The sequence below is a fragment of the Poromitra crassiceps genome, assembly GCF_964638095.1.
Source record: "Poromitra crassiceps genome assembly, chromosome: 18".
Lineage (NCBI taxonomy): Eukaryota > Metazoa > Chordata > Actinopteri > Beryciformes > Melamphaidae > Poromitra > Poromitra crassiceps.
Genome location: NC_139636.1, coordinates 31,969,755 through 31,996,367, shown reverse-complemented (window position 1 = coordinate 31,996,367; position 26,613 = coordinate 31,969,755). Strand labels below are relative to the sequence as shown.

The 26,613-nt window shown below is 43.2% G+C and overlaps 2 protein-coding genes across 2 annotated transcripts in view; both read right to left on the bottom strand.

Moving 5' to 3' along the window:
* Positions 1-10,883, bottom strand: part of uba2 (ubiquitin-like modifier activating enzyme 2) — a 38,387-nt gene extending 27,504 nt beyond the window's left edge. The window contains exons 1-6 of the mRNA XM_083654200.1: positions 10,598-10,883; positions 4,840-4,923; positions 3,886-3,956; positions 3,707-3,771; positions 3,515-3,615; positions 620-741 (exon numbers count right to left, since the gene is read on the bottom strand). Coding sequence (XP_083510326.1) covers positions 620-741; positions 3,515-3,615; positions 3,707-3,771; positions 3,886-3,956; positions 4,840-4,923; positions 10,598-10,738 — 584 coding nt within the window. The 5' untranslated portion in view covers positions 10,739-10,883. The remainder of the gene's footprint in view (positions 1-619; positions 742-3,514; positions 3,616-3,706; positions 3,772-3,885; positions 3,957-4,839; positions 4,924-10,597) is intronic.
* A 4,500-nt stretch (positions 10,884-15,383) lies between these two features.
* Positions 15,384-25,087, bottom strand: LOC310793088 (G-protein coupled receptor family C group 6 member A-like; the record flags this gene model as incomplete). Its single annotated transcript, XM_083654832.1, has 5 exons — positions 15,384-16,483; positions 17,254-18,034; positions 19,239-19,363; positions 22,549-22,724; positions 24,927-25,087. 5 exons carry the CDS (start codon positions 25,085-25,087, stop codon positions 15,384-15,386), a joined length of 2,343 nt encoding a protein of 780 aa, XP_083510958.1.
* Positions 25,088-26,613: the final 1,526 nt, after the last annotated feature.

Genomic DNA, 26,613 nt, shown 5'->3' with positions numbered 1-26,613 from the left:
CTCCCAAAAATCTGTGTAAACATCGGCGCGGCCTGGGGTCCTTCAGGCTAGAGCGAGGTGCTCGTCGCAGGCGAATGACGTGCAGCGCACAGGCCTCCTTGAGGCATCCTCTCTGCCCATGGTACGCCATGATGGTACGGCATGGTAGGATTGCCTTCTTTACCAGGGAGGGTCTGGTGAGACGAAGGAGGAGCGCGACCGGGAAAACCACAGGGCCTGAGCCTCCATGCACCGAAGGGTCTTTCAATACTGCGGTGTAGCACTGGCTCTATTGCAGCGGATTGGGTGTGATCAGCCCTTCCGCGGGCAACGTGGCAGACAGAGTAGGAAGGCTGATCCGTAGCCTGCATTTATATAGCGCTTTTATCCAAAGCGCTTTACAGTCAGTAGGTACATTCACCCATTCACACACCGATGGCGGCAGGTTACCACACAGGGTGCTGGCACACCAACGGGACTGGACTGGCTTCATAAATGTCCCCAGTCTGTTTCTACCTGAACTGATACCAGAGCCCTCCATGTAACAAGGCTGACTTCACCTGAGCACAACATTGAAAAAGCCTTACTTAAAGAGGTATTTGGCCCAGACGATGCAGTGAATGGGCTCAGAAAGCCTTACTTAAAGAGGTATTTGGCCCAGACGATGCAGTGAATGGGCTCAGACGGCGTGTTTCTGATGGTACATCCTGGGAAGGTCTTCTGGGTTGGTTTGGGCTGGCACTCGTAGCACTCCGTCAGGCCCTGAGGGAGGGAGGAAGGAAGATGACAGAGAGATTAAAACAAAGAACGCACACAGGAGCTATCAATCAATCAATCAATCAATCAATCAATCAATCTTTATTAGCAGACACAAGGTCCAATATAAACACACAGTAAAAAACAGCAACACAACATCAAACAATTACACAATTAACATCAGCACATCAAAAAATACTACAATAAGAGCCTGTACCAATGAGCCCAAGTGCTGGACTGATACTTAATTGCACTAAAACTGGGCTGAGTCAGAAGCAAGATTATGATATTCTGAGAAACATTCAGACGACAAATAAATGTATAGGTCAGGTTTCTCAGTAGGGCATGAAAGGTATTGAGCCCTACACCACAAAACATTTCACTGGCACTACAACACCTTGGCCTCCCAAGCAGTATTCTCATACCGTCATTGTAGGCCACCTGCAGTTTCTGAATGCTAGCCTGCTTAAACTTGACCCACAATGGGGCAGTATAAAGCGATGTACAATAGGCTTTGAACAGGGTTATCTTAATCTCTTCAGAGCAGAAATGAAACTTCTTTCTCAGCATATTTGCGTGTGCATACAACATGCGTCGCTGTCTATACATGTCATCGTCATCACTCATATGATCATTAATGATGTGGCCCAGATATTTAGTACTGCTACTGCTACTGCTATAAACATAACTGAACTAAAGAACACATACTGCCTAAATGGCCACATGGCTTCCCTTTCTGAAAATCATTCAGAGCCCCAAACTGTACAAGTACACCAAGTTTCATGCTTTTATGAAAAAGTGAACATCATTTTCACATCACCTGGATGACCAGTGGCTGAAAATGCTGTTTTCTCTGATTTGAGGTAGAGTGCAGAATTTCGGCCACAGGAAGTGTAATTTTGAGGTAGGGAGTTCATCTTGGGATCAAATTGAAGCTTATAAACTTGGGGCAGTTTTCTAAATACAAGTGAGTAAGTGATATTCACCATAAAGTGCTAGAAAATCATTATTTTTGAGGAGAATTTGTAAAACGGACAGGATTTTTGTGGGTGAAATTATAAAATAGAATTGCAGCAAGCCTCATAATGTTATTTTGCAAAGCATCAAAATGAAACTGCAGGGAGGTACGGTGGTGCAGTGGTAAGCGCTGTCGCCTCACAGCTCGAAGGTCCTGGGTTCAATTCCCACCTGGGACGCTGTGAGCACTGAAGGAATGCGTGCGCGTCCGCATGTCCTCGAGTGCCCACCGCCCGGGTGGGGTCGTCAAAAGGGCCTTTCTGTGTGGAGTTTGCATGTTCTCCCCGTGCCTCCCGGGGGTTTCCTTCTTAAAGGAACCCCTTTCACCAAAACATGCAATATCCTGGTTGCTAATGTGGTTCCTCCTCTGGTCGTTAAGGGCGCCTTTTCAGAGGGAGGGGAACCGGTTGGAATAGCGTGAACCTCCCACGTGCTATGTCCTACCGGTGAGGCTTCCTCTGTCAGGTGAAAAGAAGCGGCTGGCTAACTGCCCATGTCTCGGAGGAAGCATGGAGCCAGTTTCGGCTCTCCCCAGATCGGCAGAGGGTGGAGCAGCAACCAGGATAAATAAAAGTAAAATTAGCACTAAGGGGGATAAAAATAAGATAAAAAAATTACTTTGCTAAAGAAAGCACTGGTGGTGTCAGTCACTCTGCTTGTCACACTGATGCTGACTGGAGAGTCTGCACAACTTGCAGCACATAGCACAGTATTGTGTTGTTCAGGGCTAGTTTGATTGTGGGCCAAATGGTCATGACAAAAATAAAATAAAATAAAAAGTATATTTGTATTTTGTAACTCTTTGGGGTGAATTATTAATGTATATCTTTTGAATGATGCACCAGGTTAGAGTTCCTAGTACAATTTACAGCTTTTGTTCTGAGAATATTTTTCATATCCAAGCAAAATTTGTATTTTAACTTAAAGAGTAACTAAACACTCATTTTGAAGCTATTTCTGCCCACAGCATATTTTTGAAAGATACAATACTGTCAACATTCTGGGAGGGGTATTGGTCCTTGACCTTTTCAACAGTTCCAACAATTAAGTACTGATATTTCATATTCATTTGCTGTCAAATGTCAATATTAATTTCAGTATTGATGCGTTACATAACTGGACAGTCATGTAATTCAGGTTACAGCTCAAAAAACATGTTTTAGTATCACTAACCAAATGGATATTGAAATTAATCTAATCGGAATCGAATCGGGATTAATCGATTCGGAACCTTGTGAATCGGAATCAAATCTATTCTTGAAATTTGAACCAATACCCAGCCCTAGTCGACATCCATGTCTGTCCAAACTTTGACGTCTGAACAAAATGTGAAGAAATTATGTCAAGGCGTTAATGAGGTATGGCGTTACCGAGCTTGAAAATGGCGTTTGTGAGGTCATCACAATGACCTTGACCTTTGACCACCAAAATGTAATCTGTTCATACTGGAGTCCAAGTGGACGTTTGAGGCAAATTTGATGTAAATCCGTCAAGGTGTTCCAGAGATGTCACGTTAATGAGCATGAAATAACCGGTCGTGAGGTCACAGTGACCTTGAACTTTGACCACCAAAATCGATCGAATCAGTTCATCTTTGAGTCCAAGTCGACGTTTGAGGCAAATTTGATGAAATTCCATCAAGGTGTTCCTCAGATATTGCGTTATCGAACATCGGACGGACGTACGGAAAACCCGAAACCATAATGCCTCCGGCCTGGCTATCGCCGGCGGAGGCATCAAAAAGCATGTGTGTGTGTGTTACCTTCTTGATGACGGTGACTTGTCCCAGGTATCCAGCGGTGCCGCTCTCGATCAGAGGGATATCCGCTGCCAGACACATCCTGTTCACGTGGTTACGGGCCGCTGGGGAGACCAAACAGCTCCATTGTACCTCATGGTTTGAACATGCCAGAGGTAAAGATGGGTAAATAAATGAGCGGTGAGGTGCAGATACCTCGGTTATCCAGAGCGTTCATCACCAGCATGAAGTTTCGGAAGAACTCCACGTTGTAATCGGGGCTGCCGGGACAACAAATAGACTGTAATCACACATTTAGCGGAGAGGAGTCGGGTTCATCCTTCAATTTCAGAAAGATAGAAAGAAGGAATGCACAGGCAGGCCCTTATCCTTACTTCATGATGCTGTCATGGTAAGCTGTGATGTTTGCACTGGGACAGAACTGCAATGCACTCTCCTTGGCCACCTGCAATACAACAGGAGAGGCGGGAATGTACAAACGACAGACAGAAACTAGTTTAGTCTGCTTGCTGCATACTGAGAATTAGGGCTGGCACGGATCACGGATAATCTGTGACCCGTACGGATCAGCCCCCACGGTTCGGAACGTCAATGGTCCGCGGCCCCCCCCCCCCTTTCGTTTCATTTAACGTTTGTGTATGAGAACGCCTGCAGCGCAACCAGACACAGACAGGCATCATTATGGCAAGCACAAGTGAGCTTCCTCATCCCTTGTCGCCGCTGTAAAGTCTCTCTGAAGGCTGTGGCTACTAAAGACAAACTTATTTCAACACCTCTGAAATAGCACAGGAATGCGATCAGCGTGGTGCGGGCTGCACAAGATAACGAGAGCCACAACACACACACGTGCACACGTTTCACGAACACATTATCACCGGGCGGTGAAATGTTGCCTTGGACACATAACAAAACAACACGTGGGGCCACCGAGTAGCTTAACGTAGCATCAACGTTATGTTTTCAGACTCACCCGGTCTGGTCTGTACCCATGTCAAGTGACTACGTTAGCAAGCAACAGCCAGGAAGTTAGGCGCAGTGCCACCTAAAACAGGAAGTTGGGTTGTTCTGCCTTCAGAGTAAAAGCATAAATTATGTCACTTATGAGAATTTTTTTTTTTTTGAGCTGTGCAGGGCAACAAATGGTTAGAGAAGTATAATAGTATTAAAAAATCAAATCGAAAATATAATTTTGAGAGAAAAAATCTGATATATAAATATTTTTGAAAAATCCGTGATCCGTGGCTCAAAATCCATCACGCAATCCGATCCGTGGGTTTTATGATCCGTGCCAGCCCTACATACAAAGCAGATTGATGATAGTTCCATACCTGTGCTTTAGACTTGCCCACATGCTTCTTCTGAAAGAGGAACTGCCGGTTGAGGTTGCTCACATCGATGGTGTCCAAGTCAATCTGCCAAAATCAACAGGTGCCTCAAGTCAGTCAGCTGTAGTAGATGTAGATGTAATGGAATACTTGACCACTACCTCAGTAAACCTCAGCCACACACAGTTTCTTACACAGCTGCTGTGTTTAAAATAAAATGATTGATTGGAATGATTCGTACGGTCACTTTGGAGTTACTTCCGGTCTGTTGTTGCTACGCAATGGTAGCGTCAGGGTAGGCTGCCCCAGCAGTGTTTCCCATACAAGGAATTTTTGTTTACAGTGCACCTGAACGCAACATGCAAGATACCCGCTGAATAAGTGTCCAAATGTTCATGTCATTCTGGCCAATACTTCTGTTATAGCATTTCAGTCTGGAATATGGAATATCTTTCAATAATCTATGATTTAGCTGCTAAATTGTCAAATACCGCCATCTGCTCGCTACCCAGGCACTTATGTATGTACTTAACCTAACTAACTTAACCTAACTAACTATCCGGTGTGCACAACATTGTCAGCCTAAACTCCGGCTGACACCCCAAAAACCTACAATCCGCTACAGAAAAATGTATATTGTTTGTTTATTAACTGGCCCCTCCCTCGCCTTCTATCATTTCACGAAAGTGGCAAAGCAAGTTGAGTATCCCTGACCTATAGGGAGAAATGTAGTTTGTCATTGTAAACCCACAGTAGGGCTGCACGATATTGGAAAAAACTGACATTGCGATATTCCCCGCCCATGCGATATATATTGCGATATGAAAAAATACAGATTTTCACCAGGTTAGCTCTATTTGAAAGAAAATAATATTTCTAGAATGATTGGGATGATTTTGTAGAGGAGTCCATCTGATTTTGGAGGGGAAATTAGGTATTTTAATGTTTCTCAACCACTGGGCTGTGACCTACTGGTAGGCCTCAGAGCGTCATCTATCAGGGTGCATACACATTTTGACCAATGGATTTCCATGACTTACATACATGAAAAAGTGAGTTATGACATTCTACTTTAAAATGTCACTAGCCTATACTTCACTTAGTGTAATGCAGCCTTTAAAACCAGGGAAAGACAACATGTATGCTGTATCACCATATTACCATCCAACATCTAAGACCATATAGTCTCAAATCACAATACAATATGGATATAAATTTGATATATTGCCCACCCCTAATATTGAGTGCCAGAATCTACCTCCCAATGATGCTATTTGCAGAAAAACATTAGATTTAATTGATTATAATCACTGCTTTCAACTTCTTTCGTTCTTCTAACGTTTCAATAAATCAACAATGAAACACCGCTGCCACTTCACACGGTTACTTCACACACTTGGTCTGACCCCCCTCCAGAAACTACCAAGTGGTACGCTCCGCATTTGGGGAGTTCCGGTTTTTGAGCGCACGCAGGGCAGTACAGAGACGAGGATTCACATGCAGCCGACCGGTGACAAACAATTCATTCGTGAAAAGTAATAAATATACATTTAATTGCCCAGCTATGTCTATTGTCTTTTTATTTTCACCGACATGTTTTGTGTAAATGAGTCGCTATGTATGATTACCTCTACCGTAACGTTACTGCTATCATCTGATGCATCATCAGACTGAGGGGGAGAGAGAGCTGCGGTGATACACGGACAACTTCTCAGTAATCACTTTAGCCTTCGTGTCATAAGTTGCGGTCTTGCTTTTTGGTGTTTCAAGAGTAAATATCTCCACTCCACGGACATGTTGAGTTACAGCAGCCATCCTGCTGTATGCGAGTGCGCTGCAAGCTGTGGACAAGTCCGCCTCCGCAACCACATCGTTTACAGACAGGCTACTGTCAGCAACGCAACATAAGCAAAAACAATTCAATTTTGCTCTCTGTGCATGTTTGTTGTGTTGAAGCTAAGCATTAAATGAGTGAGTACAGTAGCGGGGCGTCTCTCTCCTTTGAGAGAGCCTGCATTTCACTAAGTAGGGTACCTCTAAAGTGAGAGTTTATCAAGCAACATGACGAGTTAATTTGCTTTTGACATCGCACGTCCTGCGATGTGACTATCGCGCATGCGCACATCGCAATGTCGATGTGTAAACGATATATCGTGCAGCCCTAACCCACAGCACAGTAATGATGACATGTTCTTCATAGATCTAGCCTTTTAATTTTGCTCTTAAGCTTTCTCAAAGTACACCTGTACACCTGGACTTGGTCCCCCAAGTCCAGTTGTTCCAGAGGAAGAAATTCAAAATTTCAATAAACCTTTACGGTATATTATTTAGGGATGGGCGCGAGTACTCGAGCACTCGTTCATAACGTCAGTATTCGAGTAACATTTCTGCTGTTCGGGTACTCGCCCCACTCCCAACCCTTTAAAAATGGTAGAAGATCTACGCACGCATCGTCATGTGGATCTGGCAGGAACCAGCAGCAACTGCACGGCCGGGCGTCAAGTCAGCCAGAATGTACAAGTACGTCATCCGCTTTATTGCTTTCAAAATAAAACGCTTATTGTAACCTTATTTATTTTGAGTAATGCGATACAGCCACAGTTTCATGCCATATAACATCACAACAAGTAGTTTGATACAAGGATGCTGCTTCATTCATTGAAATACCCTTTCTCCTCCAACGTGCATCAATAAGCTTTTTACTTTTGTTTAAGTAACATTATTTTGAAAGTTTTAACCAGAAGTTTTCCAGCTCTTCCCGAAAATGGTGGCTGAGATATTCTCCCGAATGAGAAGCACGCTTCTTCATAGCACACGCCCGATAAAACTCATTCAAAACATTGCACTAGTTTACTGACTATACTGTTGTTTCCCATAACGTTAGTCACAAGAAATGTGGAGAAATAATCACTTTTTGGGAGACAATCGCATCATGGTGATCACTATTCAGCAACAATGGACATGTATTGGAAATCAAATGCCTTCGCTTGTTTCACAACTTGTCTGCTCCAAAGCGCTAATCCAACCATCGGAGATACTGTCTAAAGGTAGGCTTTAGGTGTTAGCTTAGCGTCACCTAATATCAGTCAGTCCCTCTCCTGACAAAAATGCTCCAGGTAGCGCTTTTTCCATGCAAAAATGCAAACGTTATGTGTGAACAGCCCGATACACAGCAGATTACTCCTGCTCAGGCGTTACCATAGTAATCACACAGCCCGCGCCCCCCGTGCGAGTACTCGAGCACTCGTTCATAATAGAAGGAGAGTACTCGACTATTTAAATTGCTTAAAATGCCCATCCCTAATATTATTACAATACAACAATACTGGTGTTGACAGTAATAGAAGATGCCAAATCATTCAAAACAATAAGCATTTTGCTTTTAGGAGCATTGTGCCAGCGTGCAGTGCTGTTCCAAAACGTGCCAACGTGTGTCGTTGCCTGGGAAAGGCACATCCCATAACACAACTGTTCGCATCGCATTCCATAATAGTATGATGATACTTGGGATGCCATTGCCAACATAGATGTGAACAGGTTAGCTAAAAGTTTAGCGTCGCCAGTGAGGGCCTCCACCGTTGCGGTCGGGGTACGTTTCGAAATCCCTCCAGGCCTGAAATTTTTTCTAGGGGAAACACTGCAGCGGGCTGTCAAAATTAACTTAACGTTAAAGTTAATATAACTTTTGAGTAATGCTTTTAGACTAGTTTCACTCCATATGTAATCGTAACATTACAACCCCAAGTCTTTTTTGGTGTGTAAGCCATTTTATGGAGGTTCCTCGTAGTTCAGGCTATGAGTGATTGAAGTTTATTTTGCACTGTGTGCTTTAATTTTTAAGACTAGAAACATAAGTGGTTGTGTTGTTTGCCGTGTTCTCTCTGCAGCCGTACACGCATGCTCCTGTGAATAACATGCCCATCTCATTCAAAAGTTCACTCCAGCCTGAGCAGCTACTTTAAAGTTTCTATGAAGAGTGCAACAGTTACATTATCTCACAGCCTGAGCAGCTACTTTCTATGAAGAGTGCAACAGTTACATTATCTCACCGCCGGTGTTAAATCATCCAAAACCGTTCACACCAGCCGCACGCCATGCTCGGCTGAAGCGATCGTTCAGGCTTCTGTTCTATTTTCCAAGCATGCTGCGCGCTGATCCCGAGCTGACAGGCAGGCAGTCAATGCAATTTGTGAGGGGGGGCGGAGAGAGACTGTTTCTGGTGTGACCGGTTAGACGTCAGATCAGCTTGAGCCTGCCTCAAGCTTCAGTTCTGCCTATGCTCTGCCCAAGTGCCTATTGTGTGAACGTGCACTTGGAAAATAGAACAGCAGCTGAAACGGCAGGTGAGCTGAAAAATAGGGTTAGCCCCCTTTCACACCATAAGCAGAAGCAACGCTCAACCTAAGCTTAACCTACGCTGAACCCACAAGTTTCATTTAGGCGTCCTTGTTAACAGGAGAGGCCGTCCACACCAGCTGCGCGCGTGTCAGGCTGAAGCCACGCTCACGCCTTGCTCAAGCGATCATTCAGGATTCAGTCCTATTTTCCAAGCGTGACATGTGAAGCGTGAAGCTGCCAGGCATGAAGTCAATGGGAGTTGTGTGCGGGTTCAAGGCGCGCCGAGAGGAAAAGAGAAGGCTTCTTGTGTGAATGGTTAGGCGTCAGTTCAGCTTGTGCCTGTCTCAAGCTTCAGCTCTACTCACGTTCGCCGTCCTGTGTGAACCACGGCTCAGGGATTAACTCAGGGGTGGGCAACATTTTCTTCCAGAGGGCCATACTGACTTACATCAAGTAAGCGAAGGGCAACACATTGGAGATCACACCTGCCAATACTTAGCGGGAGTCTCCCTATTTTTAACTCTCTCTCCCGCTGTTATTTGTAATTTCTCGTTAATCTTCCAAAAATAATAGTGATACGAATCCAATGGCTAGCAGATGAGATTTACTAACATAATTCTGCATTTTGTTGAGTTTTTGTTTTTGTTTGAGGACGTTGGGGGCCGGATTAAGATGGTCCAGGGGCCGGACCTGGGGCCGCATTTTGCCCATGTGTGGATTAACAGGTTAAGCATCAGATCAGCTTGAGCCTGCCTCAAGCTTCAGTTCTGCATGGCTTTGGCATATGGTGTGTTTGAGCTGTTAGCAGAGGTAGACAGCAGTGCGCTCTCCATCACCAAGCTTCCCATCATGATTTCCTCCACTTCAGGCTAGGATGCTTTCTTTACCTCACATTTATTCAGAGAATGGGGTTAATTTCCCTCGTTTGAGGGTTTGACTGGTGTCTGGCAATGTTTTAATCACATCAATTACTTGCCCCTCCTCTTTCACCATTCCTGATAACGGTAGTGGGTGGAAACATGCATATTATCGCATTTTATTTGGCCGACTTTCTGAAAATTCGATTAAAAGTTGGAATACCTTTGGATGTAAACCCAGTGTCGTTAATTGCCCCACTTTCATTCCTGGGATTGTTAACGTTATGTCTGTTCAGCGGCCGCTCTGGCTTGTCCAGTGTTAACAGGTGAGCAGCGAGTACACAATGGAGGAAACTGCACAACGTGCCTCGTGCAGTATGCTTTACATCTTGGAAGTAACCTACCCCAGGAATTAGTCAGAGCCAATATAATAAATTGGCCACTGGTACGCTAGCTATCAAACCTCCAAGCTAACCTGCTGTTAGCTCACAGCACAAAGACCTAGCATGTTAGCCAGCTAGCTAACATGCATACACAACCATACAAACACACAGACTGCCACGGACCACTTCGATGTTTTTGAAGCCGGTGAGGACGAGGTTCTTCAGCAACTCGCAGCCGATCCCTCCCGCTCCCACCACCAGCACCCTGCAGCTGGACAGGGAGTCGGCCAGCTCTTTGCGGAGGGAACCCACCAGTTGGACCATGTTGACCGGCCAGAGAGACAAGCAGAGCCTGCACAACACCGGGCAGTTAGCGGCTAGCTAGCTCAAACTCAGAAGTCAAAGAAAGAAGCAGGCAGCGCCGCCCGCCTCACGTCACCAGGCGCTCTCAAAGGAGAGAGGAGGGTATACCCTGCAGCGCCGCCTGCTGCACGGGGGCGGTACTACTACTACTACAACTCTTGAATTTCTTCTTCTTCTTCTTCTTCTTCTTCTTCTTCTTCTTCTTCTTCTTCTTCTTCTTCTTCTTCTTCTTCTTCTTCTTCTTCTTCTTCTTCTTCTTCTTCTTCTTCTTCTTCTTCTTCAATGGCAGATTGCAATCTTTGACTTTTGAAGGTGCATACCGCCACCTACTGTACCGGAGTATGCAGAAATGGTTTACGCTACATTAGAATGGAAAATACCTTCATAAACAAATCCCTTTACATAACACCAGTGTTGGGCAAGTTACTTTCAAAATGTAATATACTACATATTACTAGTTACTTTCATTTGAAAGTAATAAGCTACTTTACAATATTACTGTCTGTGTAGACTGTAGAGTAACTCATTACTTACTACACTACTTTTGCATTACTTTCACCAAAACAACAACAGTAGCAGAATGACATCGCCACCCCGGAACCATCCCGAAAAATAATTTCAACCGCCTTGAAGTCAGTGTAAACAATCCAAAATTCTAAATGTTATTCTTTTCCTTTGTGATTGTCATCTATAGTGGTTATTTGCATAAAAACAGTTTGATTAGGAAATTATTATATATTTTTTAAATATGTGCTTTGACTTAATAAAATGTAACTAAATTTGTAACTTGAGTTACTTGACAAAGTAACTGGTATAATATTACTGAAATCCTATAAGTAATAAGTTATATTACTGAGTTACTGCTAAAAGTAATATATTACATGTAATATGTTACTTTTGTAATGAGTTACCCCAACACTGCATAACACTACATATCTATTTGCTAGATCCTATTGTATAATCTTGTATCCTTCAAAAATTCAATGACAGCTATCTGGGCACCCGACTGTTAACCCTTCCAGTATTCCTTCCCCTTTACCAGAATTTATATCCAGAATTTCTTTGCTGTTTGTTGCATTTTTATCTCCACCAGGATATTATGAGATTGTTGCTGTCAGTGCGTGCGTCTGTCTGTCTGTCTGTCTGTGCGTGTGTTCTGTGTGTTCCTCCCGTATCTCGAGAACCGTTGGTCGGATCTACTTCAAACTTTGGGAGTGTACTAAGGACTAGACCTACGTGACGGAGTACAGTGACATGCTTTTGTCCAATTCGCCATAGCGCCACCTACTGGCAACGTGTGTGCGTGCGTGTGTTCCTTGTGTGTTCCTTTGGGAGTGTAGCCTACTTAGCCCAACATTGAGGCTGGCTTAGAATAGATGAAGAGAAGAGCGCTGCGTGGACTTAAAAATATGAGAGCCAGGTGCACGTGGATGGGTTAACTTAAAGTAGTTAATAGAAAAATAAAGTTTGTCTCCCACAAAAAAAAACCTTTGTGGAGAGTGGAAGAGAGCAAACCTTAAAAAATCCCACAGCAACACTGGTCTTTGTAGTAGAAAATTTTAAAAAGCCTTTATTTTAAACATGGCTATAGATTAAAAAACACCAACATGTTTCTGCTCACACAGGAGCCTTCATCAGGGAGTAAGAGGACATGTGAATCTAAGACAGCCCTTATGTAGACAATCAGCAAGATTACATCATTGGATGGCCATCCAATCAGAATTCCACAATTATGCAAATAGGGAAAGAGAAAATACAGTCATCTTGGTGCTTAAAGGTACAACAACCCAATACAGGTCAAGAACCATATAGAAAAGATCACATGAAAGTTTAAATAGGAATTGCAACAACATTTACAGCTGGCATTGACTTATACCAGAAATAACCAAAGCATCAGCACATGTGACAATATTTATCACTGAAACAGATGTTTAACACCAGAATTAGCCAAAGCGTCAGCATAGAAACAATGTGGAGCATATTTGCTCTTTTAGTCAAAAAGAATGGGTATCCAATAAAATAAACAAAAAATAAACAAAAATGGGGAACCTCAGACTTTAAGAAGAGGAGATCCATCAGGAAACTCCTTCAAAGGAAGGGGGAAAAGTCAAGATCATCATTCAGACCAGGAAAAGTAGTGGCTTTCAAAGTGACTATCCAAAATGTTTCTCTTTGAAGGAGGTGTTTGACTCGGTCTCCACCCCTGACAGACTTCAATGGCCATAATTCTTAAAGAGTTACAATTAGCATGTCCAGCCTCTTTATAATGCTTGGCCATAGGATAGTTAGGATTAAATGTTCTTATTGCATATTTGTGTTCTTGCAATCTGTCCTTCAGCCTGCGTTTGGTGCGGCCTATGTAGAAACACCCACATTCACATTCTAATCTGTAAACAACATGAGTGGTGTTGGCAAAGCTTCTGACCTGGTAGGTTTTCTGAGTGAAGACATCTATGAAGCTGTTAGTTTTGACGATGTTATTGCAATTGAGGCTGGCTTGATGGAATTTTTCTGAGGACTCGGTATCAGGAAACTGTCATTTCATCGGTCTGTCAGTTTGTTTCTTCCGTCACTATTGCTCCTCTCTCTCTCTCTCTCTCTCTCTCTCTCTCTCACTCTGTGTCTCTCTACTAAACAAATTAAAATAAAACATAGCATGTGTTGTCAAAAGTGAGTGTTCAGCTTCACTGGAGCGGAAAACAGTTACTACCTTCATCCAAAAATACATGACAAGGAAGAGGATGTTTTAATGTTTTTACTTGTCCAGCATAGCGAGTGCCATTATCAGTTCAAGGAAACTTTTCATAGCCTATAAAACAAATGCCAAACCCTGTTACATGGAATACAAATAGAAAATATATATATAGATATATTTTTGGCAACTCCGGCAAGAAACTATGAGAGAAAAGACAATGTCAGAGACCCTGATTTCTATATATTGGAATATATTGACCATTTCATGGTCTATCGGAAGAAAATCAAACAAAATAGAATAAAGTGATAGCTTATCTTTTGGCCAAATTTCTCTCTTTTGTTAATTTACACTGAGATGTAGCAATATCAACATACATTTAATTATTGTCCTTTACACATAATCTTTTTCAGATACACAAATCTTCCTTCTATACGAGGAATCAGCGTGACGTCACAACACTGCAAAACACCCTGCCACCTGCAGTTAACTAGTACAAGATGAGTTGAGCCAAACAAACGTTAATATCTAAAAAACCATACATCACATCGCTTATATTTTGACATTTTGAGTGAGAGCAGAAGTAGCTCAAGAGTCTGATGTATAATATATGCATATAAAAGAGTTTCGGGAGCGGGACCACACAATCAATCAATCAAGCGTTCACAATAGACCCTTTTCACGGGGGTCATTTTGTGTCGAAAAGGCAGAATAAACACAGGTGCAAGCAGAACACTAATGAGGGTTTCCAAATTCCAATCATGGAAGTTGGAAACCCTCATTAGTGTTTTGCTTGCACCTGTGTTTAACCTGCCTTTTCGGCACAAAATGGCCCACGTGAGAAGGGTCTATAGACTGTAAGGTTCACACCTACGCCTCCCCAGGTGTACCTAACGTCACCTAACCCGTTCTCTCCTCTTGGCTCTTGTTTCTGCACCCCCGCCCAACCCCCCCCCCCCCCCCCTTCCACCCTCATTCTGTCTCCTCCTCATTCTGTCTCCTCCTCAGCAGCGGAGCGTACACCGGGGCAGAGGGTGCGCCCGCCCCGGGGCCCACTCGTCAGGGGGGCCCCATCACTTTTTTTTTTTTTTTTTTTTGCAGGCCAGGCCACCGGGCCCGGCTAGCAACCCGTGTTTTTATTTTTCTTCTTCAGAACAAGCTTGTCTGTAAAGTGGCTTCACTGTAGTCTTTCTTGGACATAATATTACTTGGCTCAATGGGTGACAAATTGTGTTTTCGGATATAGGGGCTATCAGCTATTTTACAGTTGTGACTTAAAATGACTTTATTTAATAAAGTCAGTGGTGTGAATGTGAGAGGAATTCAATCAATAGACAAAAACATTGGTGTGTTTAAAATGAGATATTCCACTAAATATGGCTAAAACAGATTCAAACATGCAAAAAAGGCACATTTTTCTTCGCGGCCTGGCCTGCCCTTCAATTATTATTTTTTTGATGGGGCCCCCCTAAGAGCTTCGCCCCCTCTGGGCTGATAGGGTTGCTCCGCCCCTGCTCCTCCTCATTCTGTCTCCTCCTCATTCTGTCTCCTCCTCATTCTGTCTCCTCCTCGTCCTGTCTTCTCCTCGTTCTGTCTTCCTGCATAGGTAACTAGAAGTAGGGGGTCTGTCGAAGGCGGGTGTCTCAGCTGGACTCCTCCTCAGGCAGAAACCTCCCCACACCGCAGACGGATTCTCACGCACATTCGATCATCGTCGATCAACTAAAATAAATTGTTAAACGTTCCTGGTTGATTGTGTGGTCCTTGCTTGTGAAACGTAAGATTTGAATTGTTACGTTGTCTGCTGCAGTTGTGAGTAATGATGACATGTTCAATCCTGTTGAATCACTTGGGTAGCCATGTCGGTAAGCTTGAATATCTCTTCAACTGCTTATGATGATTTCTCAAAGTGCATTAATTCACCTTCTCAGTGGGACTTGGCTTAGAGTCTGGAGAATCAGAGAGTGATGGCCCCACTGTGGCCGAGCTCTGGTCCGGCACTGTATCTGATGCTGGTGTTTCCATCTCTAACGCTACGTTCTGGTGCCCTCCAGAGCCCAACGGAGGCGAGGGCTGGTGCTGTCCGTCCTCACGTAGCACGCCACCCATGGAATATATCCTAATATCCTGCTGGAACGCGCTCACTGTGTTTGCTTCTTGTTTGAACAGAATGATGTAACACTTTGGCATAAAGTGGCAAAACAGAATGCCAAAGGCTGAGAAGAGGATAACCCCCATCTCCACTGCTGGAAGGTACTGGCCTTTGACATTGGCATACACTGGGCCAAAGATGATCCAGCACATGAAGTAGATCAACATGCCGAAGGTGATGAACTTTGCTTCGTTGTAACTGTGAGGCAGCTTTCTGCCTTTGAAGGCAAAAACAAAGCCAATGAGAGCCAGCAGGCCAATGTAGCCTAGCATAGCTCCAAACGCACCAAATGACTTCTCATGGCACTTGAACAGGCGCTCCTCTTTGTTTGTCATTAGCTCCCACTCGGGCCTTGGAGCCTGGAACACTAGCCACAGGCTACAGATGGCTACTTGAATTAACATGCACACTGCAATGATGATGTAGGGCCTATAGAGCTTCTTCAGGACCCTCTGCACACTGGGGTCAAACTCAAAGGCAAAGACGATCTTACAGGACTTGACCAGGATGCAGGAGACACACAGGGTGAAGCTGAGGCCAAACAGTATCTGCCGCGCTTGGCACTGCCACCTGGTGGGCCTACCACCAAAAAGGACCACACTCACAAAGGTGCCCAAGAGAGACAGGAGGAGAAGGAGGGAGATGGGGCCCACTGACGCCCGCACAACAGGGGTGTTCCAGTAAACTATGAAGATGATCCCAGCAGAGAGGGTGAGCAATGCCGCCAGGGCAGTGATGGCCAGCAGTATAATACAATAGATATTTTCCCAACCGAGGAAGACAGTTTTCTTGCGGGTGCAGTTGGCGCTTTCTATCCAGGAGTAATGGGTGTCAGTGTCACACTGATCACAGACCTCAGAATCTAGAAACAGAGGAAGAACTCTTAGAAACAATGCAATACTGCACTCACCCACCACCGCGGAGACCCGGGTTCAATTGCCGGGAGCGGTACTTCCAGCTTGGTCAGACGTGTCTGCATTATTTGCTAGCATGTAAGGCTAGCTGTAGAGGGGAGCCAAAATCAAGGTGAAACTAATACACACCTGTGTCATTGGAAAAGTAGTTCTCAGGGCAGGGGATACATTCATAGCAGCAGACAGGCTGTCCCGCGGCTGACTTCTTCCTGAAGCCTGGAGCACAGCTGTTTGAGCACCTGGAAACCACCGTGTGACGGAGTGACTGAGGAGAGAATGGGGAAACAGAGAATAGAGATTAAGAGAAGAGAAGGAGAAGACATGAAAGAAGTATAGAAAGAAAAAATTTAAGAATAAAATGTATTACTGTGAGATTGAAGAAATTCTGTCCTGAAGTAAAAGTCAATTTCCCTTCTTGGATGCTGTAATTGGCTATGATGTCATTCACGTCCACAAATGCTGATCGAATCTGCTGATGCCAAAGGACGACATCATATCCTGTGTTGAGGTCACCGTCTTCGTCGAATTTGTAGTTTTGCCCATCCATGTGGAACGTGGCGTTCCGTAGGGCTCTCTTCACCTGACGTGCAAAATGATCAACATAGAGTGAATTTGTGATCATGTGAAAAGATAGTCACATTTTCATGTGACTTCCAAGTGTCTAATGTTGTGTGTGTGCGTGTATTTACCTCATAGGGCTGCAGTCTCTCTATCTTACAGTCTCTGCCAGTGTCACCACAGAGATCTGTCACAGCCTGGACAAAAGCTCTAACTGCCAACCCCACACTCAGCACAGCATTGGGGCGGACATTCTTCTTCAGCATCTCAATGACTGATTCACTGGTCTTCACTTGATCAAGTCTCGAAAAGACTTGATCAATAAAGGTCGATAGAAACGAATGCAAGAAAGTGTTGTTCTTGTGGGCGTCAGGGTTTACGTCAAGATTACTGAGATACTGCAGAAACTTGGAGGTGTTTGCAGCCGACTTAAGAGTGACCCCAATGATGGTTCCTGCATCACTCAGATTCCAGTTCCCTAACACTATCCTTGACTCTGACCAATTGTCACTGGCCACCCAAACCTTCCCTCTGCCTCGCCGATCTTGAAGAAGACGTTTAAAAAGAAGCATCATATGGCCGGGCTTGGCGAAGGACACGATGACCTTGACGTTGGGGTTGTCAATAATCCTTTTGACTGTTGCATTCATGTGGCTCTCAATGTTATTGAAACTCCATGTCATGGAGTTCAATATCGCATACGGTATGATGGAGGTGAATGCCAAGCAGATGTTGTTCTTTGCCGCATGATGCTGGAGGCGCTCAAGCGCATAGCGGCCATATTCACCATCAGTTGTCACCACACCAACCCAGTTCCAATTCTGCTTTTTCAGAATCTCGATGATGGCACGTGCCTGGTGATCGTCCTCTGGTACTGTCCGCATAAAGTTTGGAAAGCGTTTCTTATCACTCAGGAGACCAGAGGTTGCACCGTAACTTATCTGTTCAGAATGAAGAAACATGACATTAGTGCTATAACCACATTATAGTCTCTCACATATGGTCAGACCCTCCGTAGCAGGGAGACCACGGAGGGTCTGAATCAGCATTTCCGGGTTTTGCTATAGGAATTTCTGTGGCAAGCCTCTGATTGGCTGGGCTGTTACAGAAGTCTGGCTCTCTCAGTGCATTGGTGCATCGCTCAAAATGTAAAAACATAGGCTATTTCTTGACTATAAAGAAAAATGGGCTAATGACATCTGGCTCAAACCAAAACTCAACATATATTCAAATTAAAAATATGTTCACTCCAGAACCCTATGTTACTTTGCCCCTGGATAGATCCAGAAGATCTTATGTGCCCAGTTGAGAACGGGTAACCTCCCTTTGGCTATTGAGGTTGGCAGGTTCAATTCTATTGCTGAGGAGGAGATACTTTGTACTGTATGTGAATTAGATGTTGTGGAAGATGAATTTCATTTTTTGTTTCATTGTACCCTATATGAGGAACCAAGATTGTCTCTATTTCAATTAATGCAAAATAAGAAACCTGAACTATTTTGGCCAGGAGATGATGCTAAGTTGGAATGGTTATTCAGAGATGAAGTCTTCAGTTTGGCCAGGTTTATTGGGAACTCAGAATGGAGAAGTTGTTCATCTGAATATACAACTCTGTCTTGTCTTGTTTATGTTTGAGCTTTTTGTAGCTTGTTTGTTGATTTGTTTGCTGATTTGTTTGTATTGTTGAACTTGAATGATTTGTGTCTTGTAAGCCCAGACGGGTTGGGCACCATGAATATGGTGCATGACACAGAAATGAAAATGTATCTATCTATCTATCTATCTGTAGGCTACCGCCCCACAAGTTGTGTCATACAAATAAGGAGGCCCGTGGTTGGTCAATTCATATATCTGTCACGCATTTTGTTCTGGTCTCAGGGGGTGGTCCTTAACCACTTGTCAAGAGTTGTGCCCCAGACATTATTTATCTATGGCTGGCTACTGCGTGACTAATAACCACCTGACAATATTGATCTTTACTCTTTTATATCTTAGAATAGCACTGGGCTGGATGAGGTTTTCCTTTTATTGACATTCTTTTTCTGCAATGCAGATCCTAGCTCAGCTATACAAATGCAGAGCTCTATCATCCAACAGTATTTAGCAGCTTTACTTAAATCAAGAGGTCTTTAAGCTCAGTCGTACCTGAGGGATGTTCTCCAGGTTGAGTTGCCTAGCAACCGCTATGGATACCTCTGAGTTGGAATCACCGATGACAGCCAAGACAGGTGGGAAGGGAAACTCTGGACCATCCTTACTGCTATCCTCACCTAAGGATTAGGAGACACTTTGTTAGTCACTATTTGGATTTTGTGTCAACAATCTGCTTTTTGCGCTTTGCGCACCTGTTTGCGCCTGCCTTATACTATCGTCTCTGCAGGACGATAGCAGTCCGCCACGCGTAACCCAGCAAGCATTTTCAGTATAATTTATTTTGTTGACTGGGGTGGGACAATAGAAACGGGTTTACAGCGGGGAAACGCGGAGACAAAAGAAAAGATTGGAGGATTTAGAGTGGACTCAATTCAAACTCGGTGAAACATAGTGAGAGCTGCGTGCCGAGGACAGAGAGAGATCATATGTGGTGTGGTGCCCCAACGACGACCCTCCGGGTTATGGGATAGGTGAAAGTCAAGGCCGGATTAACCATAGGGCAACCGGGGCAGGTGCCCCGGGGCCCTCGGGGTGAAGGGGCCCTCCAAAAAATAAAAAATAAAAATAAAATAAAAAATTGTCAGGCTCATGTTGGGCTCCACAGAACTATGACAAAAATCTAAGACCAATCAGGACAAAATAAAATGTGTTTCCAAGAAGATTAAGTCTGATGATCAAGATTAGTCTAAAAAAAAACAGGTCAAAGTGTTGAAAGCAATGCACTTCAGAAACTGTTCACTGTTTTCACCCCATACACCAGTGGTTCCAAACCACTGAGATATATGAATGGAGAGTGTCCCTATCTCCTCCCTGTATGGTCTATTGACAAGGCCGGATTAACCATAGGGCAACCGGGGCAGGTGCCCCAGGGCCCTCGGGGTGAAGGGGCCCTCCAAAAAAATTTTTTTCAATTTTTTTTGTCGGGCTCATATTGGGCTCCACAGAACTATGACACAAATCTAAGACCAATCAGGACAAAATAAAATGTGTTTCCAAGAAGATTAAGTCTGATGATTTAGTCTCATTGGATGCCTGTGGGCAAGTGGTGACCAGGGGCGCGGGAAGTGGGGGTGCTTGTGGTGCTGCGGCACCCTCTGCTGTTTTGTATTGGAAATGTAATGTCAATTATTTTTTCATCATTGTAAAGCCACAGCACAGTGAAGAGGATATTAATATGAAGATTAGCCTCTTCCTTTTGCTCTCAGAGTGCATCAGATTCATGCATTTTACTTTAAAATGTACAAAATTTCTTTGTCCAGGGGGGGCACAGTCACCCCTAGAAACCCCCCAGTCACACTAATATCTTTATCCTGCTGGTGCTACCTCTTTGCAAAGCCTAGAATCGCCTATGAGTGAGTGAGAAACTGAATCTCAGAAACGGAATAATAACATAACAGTATAATACTAATGTTAATTTAAAATGAGATATTCCTCTAAATATGGCGAAAAAACATCCAAACATCCGGACGATGGGTAGGGGGGCCCCTGGGAGCTTCAGTGCCCCGGGGCCCCTGGGGGTGTTAATCTGGCTCTGGTGAAAGTGTCCAAGTTTTCTCAATTAATTTGCCATTAACCCCTCTTTCCGATGTGATAAAAGTTTATCCGTGAATTATAGTTGATTGCCTCACTAAATAATCTGCTGGTTACCCCATTTTAGCAGCAGAATTTGATGTCATGGCATGGCACGTCCGTGCGTAATGACTTTTCTGCGCTGCGCTGAGATTATGGTGAGCTCAAGTGCAGCGCGGTATATTTGCGCGTGCTTTTCAAAGCTCTTAGCGCAAAGTAATTGCACGCATGCGGACCATAGAAGAATGCCATCTATGCCCCCGCATTCTGCGACGAAACGGCTGGTTTGGCATGTGGCACGCCTACCCCATGCATGTCCAGCATTATAACAGGCATAGAGGTAATAGCGTGGCAGGGAGAATACAAATGCACTTGTGCATGCCCCCAATTTGCGTTGCGTGCAGCGTTAAACGAGCGCAAACTCTAAATTACTGCGTTTGCGACATAGATCCCATTGTCTTAAAAGCAATTGGGCAGGAAAAGTGAACAAATAAGGGTCACAACTACAGCAAGGTAACCTTTGAATCAGCTACTTGACCCCCAACTGCTCCAGAGCTGCTCAGTTGATACAGTGGAAGACTGCTGTAATTGGGAATGTGTGTGACTGGAAGCATGTGCTCACAGCTCAGTGAACCTACCTACCTAAATGGTAACACTTTATAATAACGTTCAGTTGTAAGTCATTTATAAGCCTTTACTTAATGATGAACTAATCACTAACAAAACATGAATATACATTTGTAGATTATTAATAAATGCTATGTTAATATATCACCAAATGTGTTGTAAGTCATCTATAAACTTTTAGTAGGCCTAAATTAAGTGTTCCTCACCTGTTAAAAATGACATGTAAATTATTTACAATTAATTTACAAGGCTTTCTGCATCCCCTAATCTAAAGTGTAAACCATTCATCACACATAAATGTGTTACACATTACAATAGCTCTGTCAAAATTGAAGCCAATGCGGAAGTGCACTTAAACCTGCATGCTTTTGAATAGCCTGCAGGGGGGCGATCCATTGGTCTGTGGACTTCTGTTTTTTTTATGCCTCGTATGGCATTTTGGCCATTACCATCATGGATCTCGACACAATTCCACGGGTTTCCCACAGAGCACCGCCTGCTAATTGGTCCGTGATCGGCGAGCTGTGTGATCAGTGGACAAGCAACCTGTCAATCACGCCCCAAAACATAGTCTCCATCTACAACATAGTCTAAAACTAGTGATTGAGAACATAAACACATTAGGAAAGTGTTTACTGAGGTCATACTTGAGGCTTCAAAACAAAAGTCCACAAACCAATGATACTTTCACATTGGAGGACACTTCCACATTGGATTTAATTTTGACAAACAGAGCTACCATTCATGACACATAAATGTGTTACATACAAGGGTATGTAACACATTTATGTGTGATGAATGGTTTATACTTTAGATTAGGGGATGCAGAAAGCCTTGTAAATTAATTGTAAATTATTTACACATCATTTACAACAGGTGAGGAACACTTCATTTACTAAAGGTTTCTAGATGACTTACAACACATTTGATGTTAACATAGCATGTATTAATCATCTACAAATGTATATTCATGTTTTGTAAATGGTTAGTTCATCATTAACTAAAGGCTTATAAATGACTTACGACTGAACATTATTATAAAGTGTTACCGTTGTCGGCTATTGATTGGACGTCTGTAGGCTCGATTACTGAATCAATTACTGACATTTCCTGCTGCCTCTCCACATGAAGGCCAGGGTCTCCTCCAGGGCGATGTTCACCTCGGAGCAGGAGTCCAGGATGTGATAACCCAGGCTGAGGTTCCCCAACTCATGCCCCCTGTTTACCTCCTCCACCATCTGCACCAGCACGAGAGACTGGACCAGCTGAGCAGGGCTGTACCTGATGGACCCAAACCAAATGGACTCTATAAATGAACACATGAACACACACACACACACACACACACACACACACACACACACACACACACACACACACACACACACACACACACACACACACACACACACACACACACACACACACACACACACACACAGTGCCCATGTGAACTGTATACATGCTAGCACCACTTCACACAGGGTGAAAACATACCTGACACAAGTGTACGTATCTATGTCACTTGGATAACCAGACTCTATACTATACTCTATACTAATACTGTCACTCATTGAAAAAAGTCCCCCAATAATAATGTCACCAGGTGCTGTGGCAGACCAAGACATCGGATAGTACGTATCATTGTAACCATTGACCTGGTCCAGAACCACTGAGACAAAGATGTAGAGACTGAAAAAGAAAATCATCTTTTGTTTCCTCTTTTAGTTATTCTCTAACAGATCCGTATTAAAGTAAGTCCTATTTGTCATATCTCCTCGAAACTGTGTTGTGTCACACACAGTCTTTCTCTCTTTTATATCTCTATAAAAGATGACAAACACATTCCTCCTCACATTATTTCCGTGAGGTGTGTCACCTCAAGTCAGCAGTCTGGATTGGAATGGAGGAAATGTCCTTTAACTGACGTTGCGTTTTTTTTTTTTTTTGGCTAGGTAGGTTTGGTCGCATTGTTAGAAATATGCTTTAAATTGCCATAAATCCTATGAAACTTGGCTGGGGGGGGGGGGGTTGGTGCTTATATCAAGGATCTGAACACTTGAGTACCTACAGGCATTTCTGGCCCCGGGAAAATACAAATGGCACTTTTGTTGCGTTAGTGTCTAAAAATGGCTAAGTCATTTTCCCATTAAGAACCATTATAAACTGCAAAAAAGTGCTATTTTTGGGCCCCGAGACACTTTTTACAAAAATGATTTTTTTAACGCCTTCCTCCAGACTTTTTGGACTTAAGGCTTCAACATTTTAGTTTTTAGTATTTTTCAGCAGCTTGCAACATTTTCTCATGTTTTGCAGGCAATTTTGCTATAGCTAAAAAAATAAAAAAAATAAAACTGCAGGTACAGAGATAAAACTGGTCATTCTCGCCTCTCTCTCTTCATATACACACACACACACACACACACACACACACACACACACACACACACACACACACACACACACTGCTGCAGGGCCCGCCCCTCGCCCGCCTACCCCGCCCCCTCCGCCCCCCGACGCGCCTGTGACGCACCTGCAAGCAGCATGGAGCCCTGCTCATCCTGCCTCTGAACGCTCTCTCTCTCTCTCAATTCAATTTCAAATAGCTTTATTGGCATGAAAAGACAGTGCTTATATTGCCAAAGCAAATACACATATTAACAGTACAACAATAAGGAAATTATAATAATAAATGAATGTACAGTCGAAGATGTATAATGTACAAACAGTCAAAATTTACAGTCAAAGATATATGTACATATAAACTTCCCAAGAAAATGGGACATTCTGACTTAAAATTTTTATTTTTATTTTTTTACAGTTGTTCATCAGGTAAACAAACAGTAATTGTCAAATAGAAAATAAAATAAAAATAAAAATAAAATAAATAAAATAAGTAAAATAAATAAAATAAGAATAAGAGTAAAAATGAAATTAAATAAAAATAAAATAAAATAAAATAAAAATAAAAATAAAATTAGCTGGTGTGTTTCACTGGATGTCTCTGAGGTTGTGGCAGGAGGCCAGATATTTAGCTGCCAATATGCAGCAGTTTGGTTTTTCTCCTAATAGATATTTAAGCTTGTCTCTTTCTGATTGTGTTTCGAATTCTTGGTATTTGTGTATAATTTTGGGGAAGAATGATGCTCTAATTTCTGCATATTTGTCACAGTGTAGTAGAAAGTGTGTCTCTGTTTCTACTGTGTTCTGTGTGCACCGTGAACATAGCCTGTCCTCCCTGGGTAGCCAGGTCTGTCTGTGGCGACCGGTCTCTAGGGCCAGGCTGTGTCCACTGACTCTGTACCTAGTCAATGTCTTTCTTAATTTGTCATCAGTCACGGTGGTCAGATATTCTGCCACCGTGTACTGTCTGTTTAGGGTCAAATAGCACTCCATTTTACTTTGAGTTTTTCTCTCTTTCTCTCTCTCTCTCTCTCTCTCTCACACACACACACACACACACACACACACACACACCCCTACAACTTTGAGAGCCGCTCGGCTGGACCTCTTCCAGCCCCCACGCCGTTGGCATTGCGGGCTGTGGGCACTGGGGGTGGTCGGCACAGCGGGTGGACACCTCCGGGCTGGTGTGGAGCCTGCTGCGCCTGCGAGCGCCTCGCTGCCCTCCTCCGCAAAAGCATATTCCGATCTTGAGGACAATCGGAATATGCTTTACGTTTGACCCGGTCGCACGGAAATGAGAGACAATCCTGACGAGGAAACGTGTGGCACTTTTATACTCTGTGTCTATGTGGGTTTCTGCTCGCGGAAGTAAGGCCAAAATTCGGGGTGTGGATATAGATTAGGGGCCCCCTCCCAGGGAGCGGGGGATTTGGGGGGGGCAAAACAAACAAACGTGACGATGATGAGGGCCATTTTGTGTTGAAAAGGCAGGGTAAACAGTTGTAAGCAATTTAGCAAAAAGAAAAAGGGGAAAAAAAACTACACCTTTATTGCGTGAAGGCCAAAAATGGTCACTTGCTTGCCCAGAAAGGACTCTCCTAAGTGACCAAAAATGGTCAACGAGAGGGTCTAACGCAATTGAGGTGTAGTTTTTTTTTTAAATTGACACTGCGTCAAAAATGAAAGAGGAACAAACACAATGTTGGTGCCAAACTTTTACATATACCCTTGAGTGTTAATCACACGCAAAAACTTTGGGTGGGAATTGTATTTTGTGGGAAATTGTGGAAAGCTGAAACAAATAGAGAAAGCATTTTTTTTAATAATCAAAACAAAGTGGCTTATAAAGGGTTAAAATTCTGAAAATGAATAAACATTTGGGTATGTATGATGTCATCTGAGGGTATAAGGTTTGGCAAACACACAAAAAAAAAAAAAAATGCACCAATCATGCATTAACATATTGAGTGACCAAAAATGGTTACTCATAGTATTAATTCATGCAACTTGAGGCCAAACCACAAAATTTCACATACCGGTACAACTCAAGTGGGCAAATTCTACTCATGATTTTTGAACAGGTATATATCCATAGATGATATTTTAGTATGATAGCCTTTGCAGAATGGTAGCTTTGTCACTGTTATCAGCTCATGAAGTTAGCCAGCCCCTACAATAAATTGGATTCTAGGTGCTGATGCATACCCTATTCTATGCAGATTTTCAGGACCTTTACTCATGTTCTACTGTATGAGAACATGTTTGAGACCATTTTAAAGGGTAGCTTCTTAGCTTTCATTTGAGCTCAGTTGTGAGTCTGTCAGACAAATAAAGAGGTCACATGGGCTCTTCAAAGTGTCAGTGACATTCATTTTCCCACAATTTCCGCCTAAACTATAGTCTTTATTTCAGCACTGTGGCAACTAGGAACATCACAGATACAAACAACAAACACTGGAATACTCATAGGACTATAAGGATTCAGAAAAGGTATAATTTGCCCATACTATCCCATTGTGAGGGGTGAATTTTCAAACTTTGTTTTTAATTTTAATATTATAAAAACAATTTCCTTAAATAAATAAGACATAAGAGGATGTAGATCAGATGCTCCTTTATTAGATAAACAACATAAACTGAAGAAAGAATAAACATTTTTTTCAAAAATTAACCAAAACATACATCTGACGGTGTTGACAAAGAACTGACGGTGTTGACGAAAAACTGACGGTGTTGACAAAAAATGTGTGTGCATTACTAATTA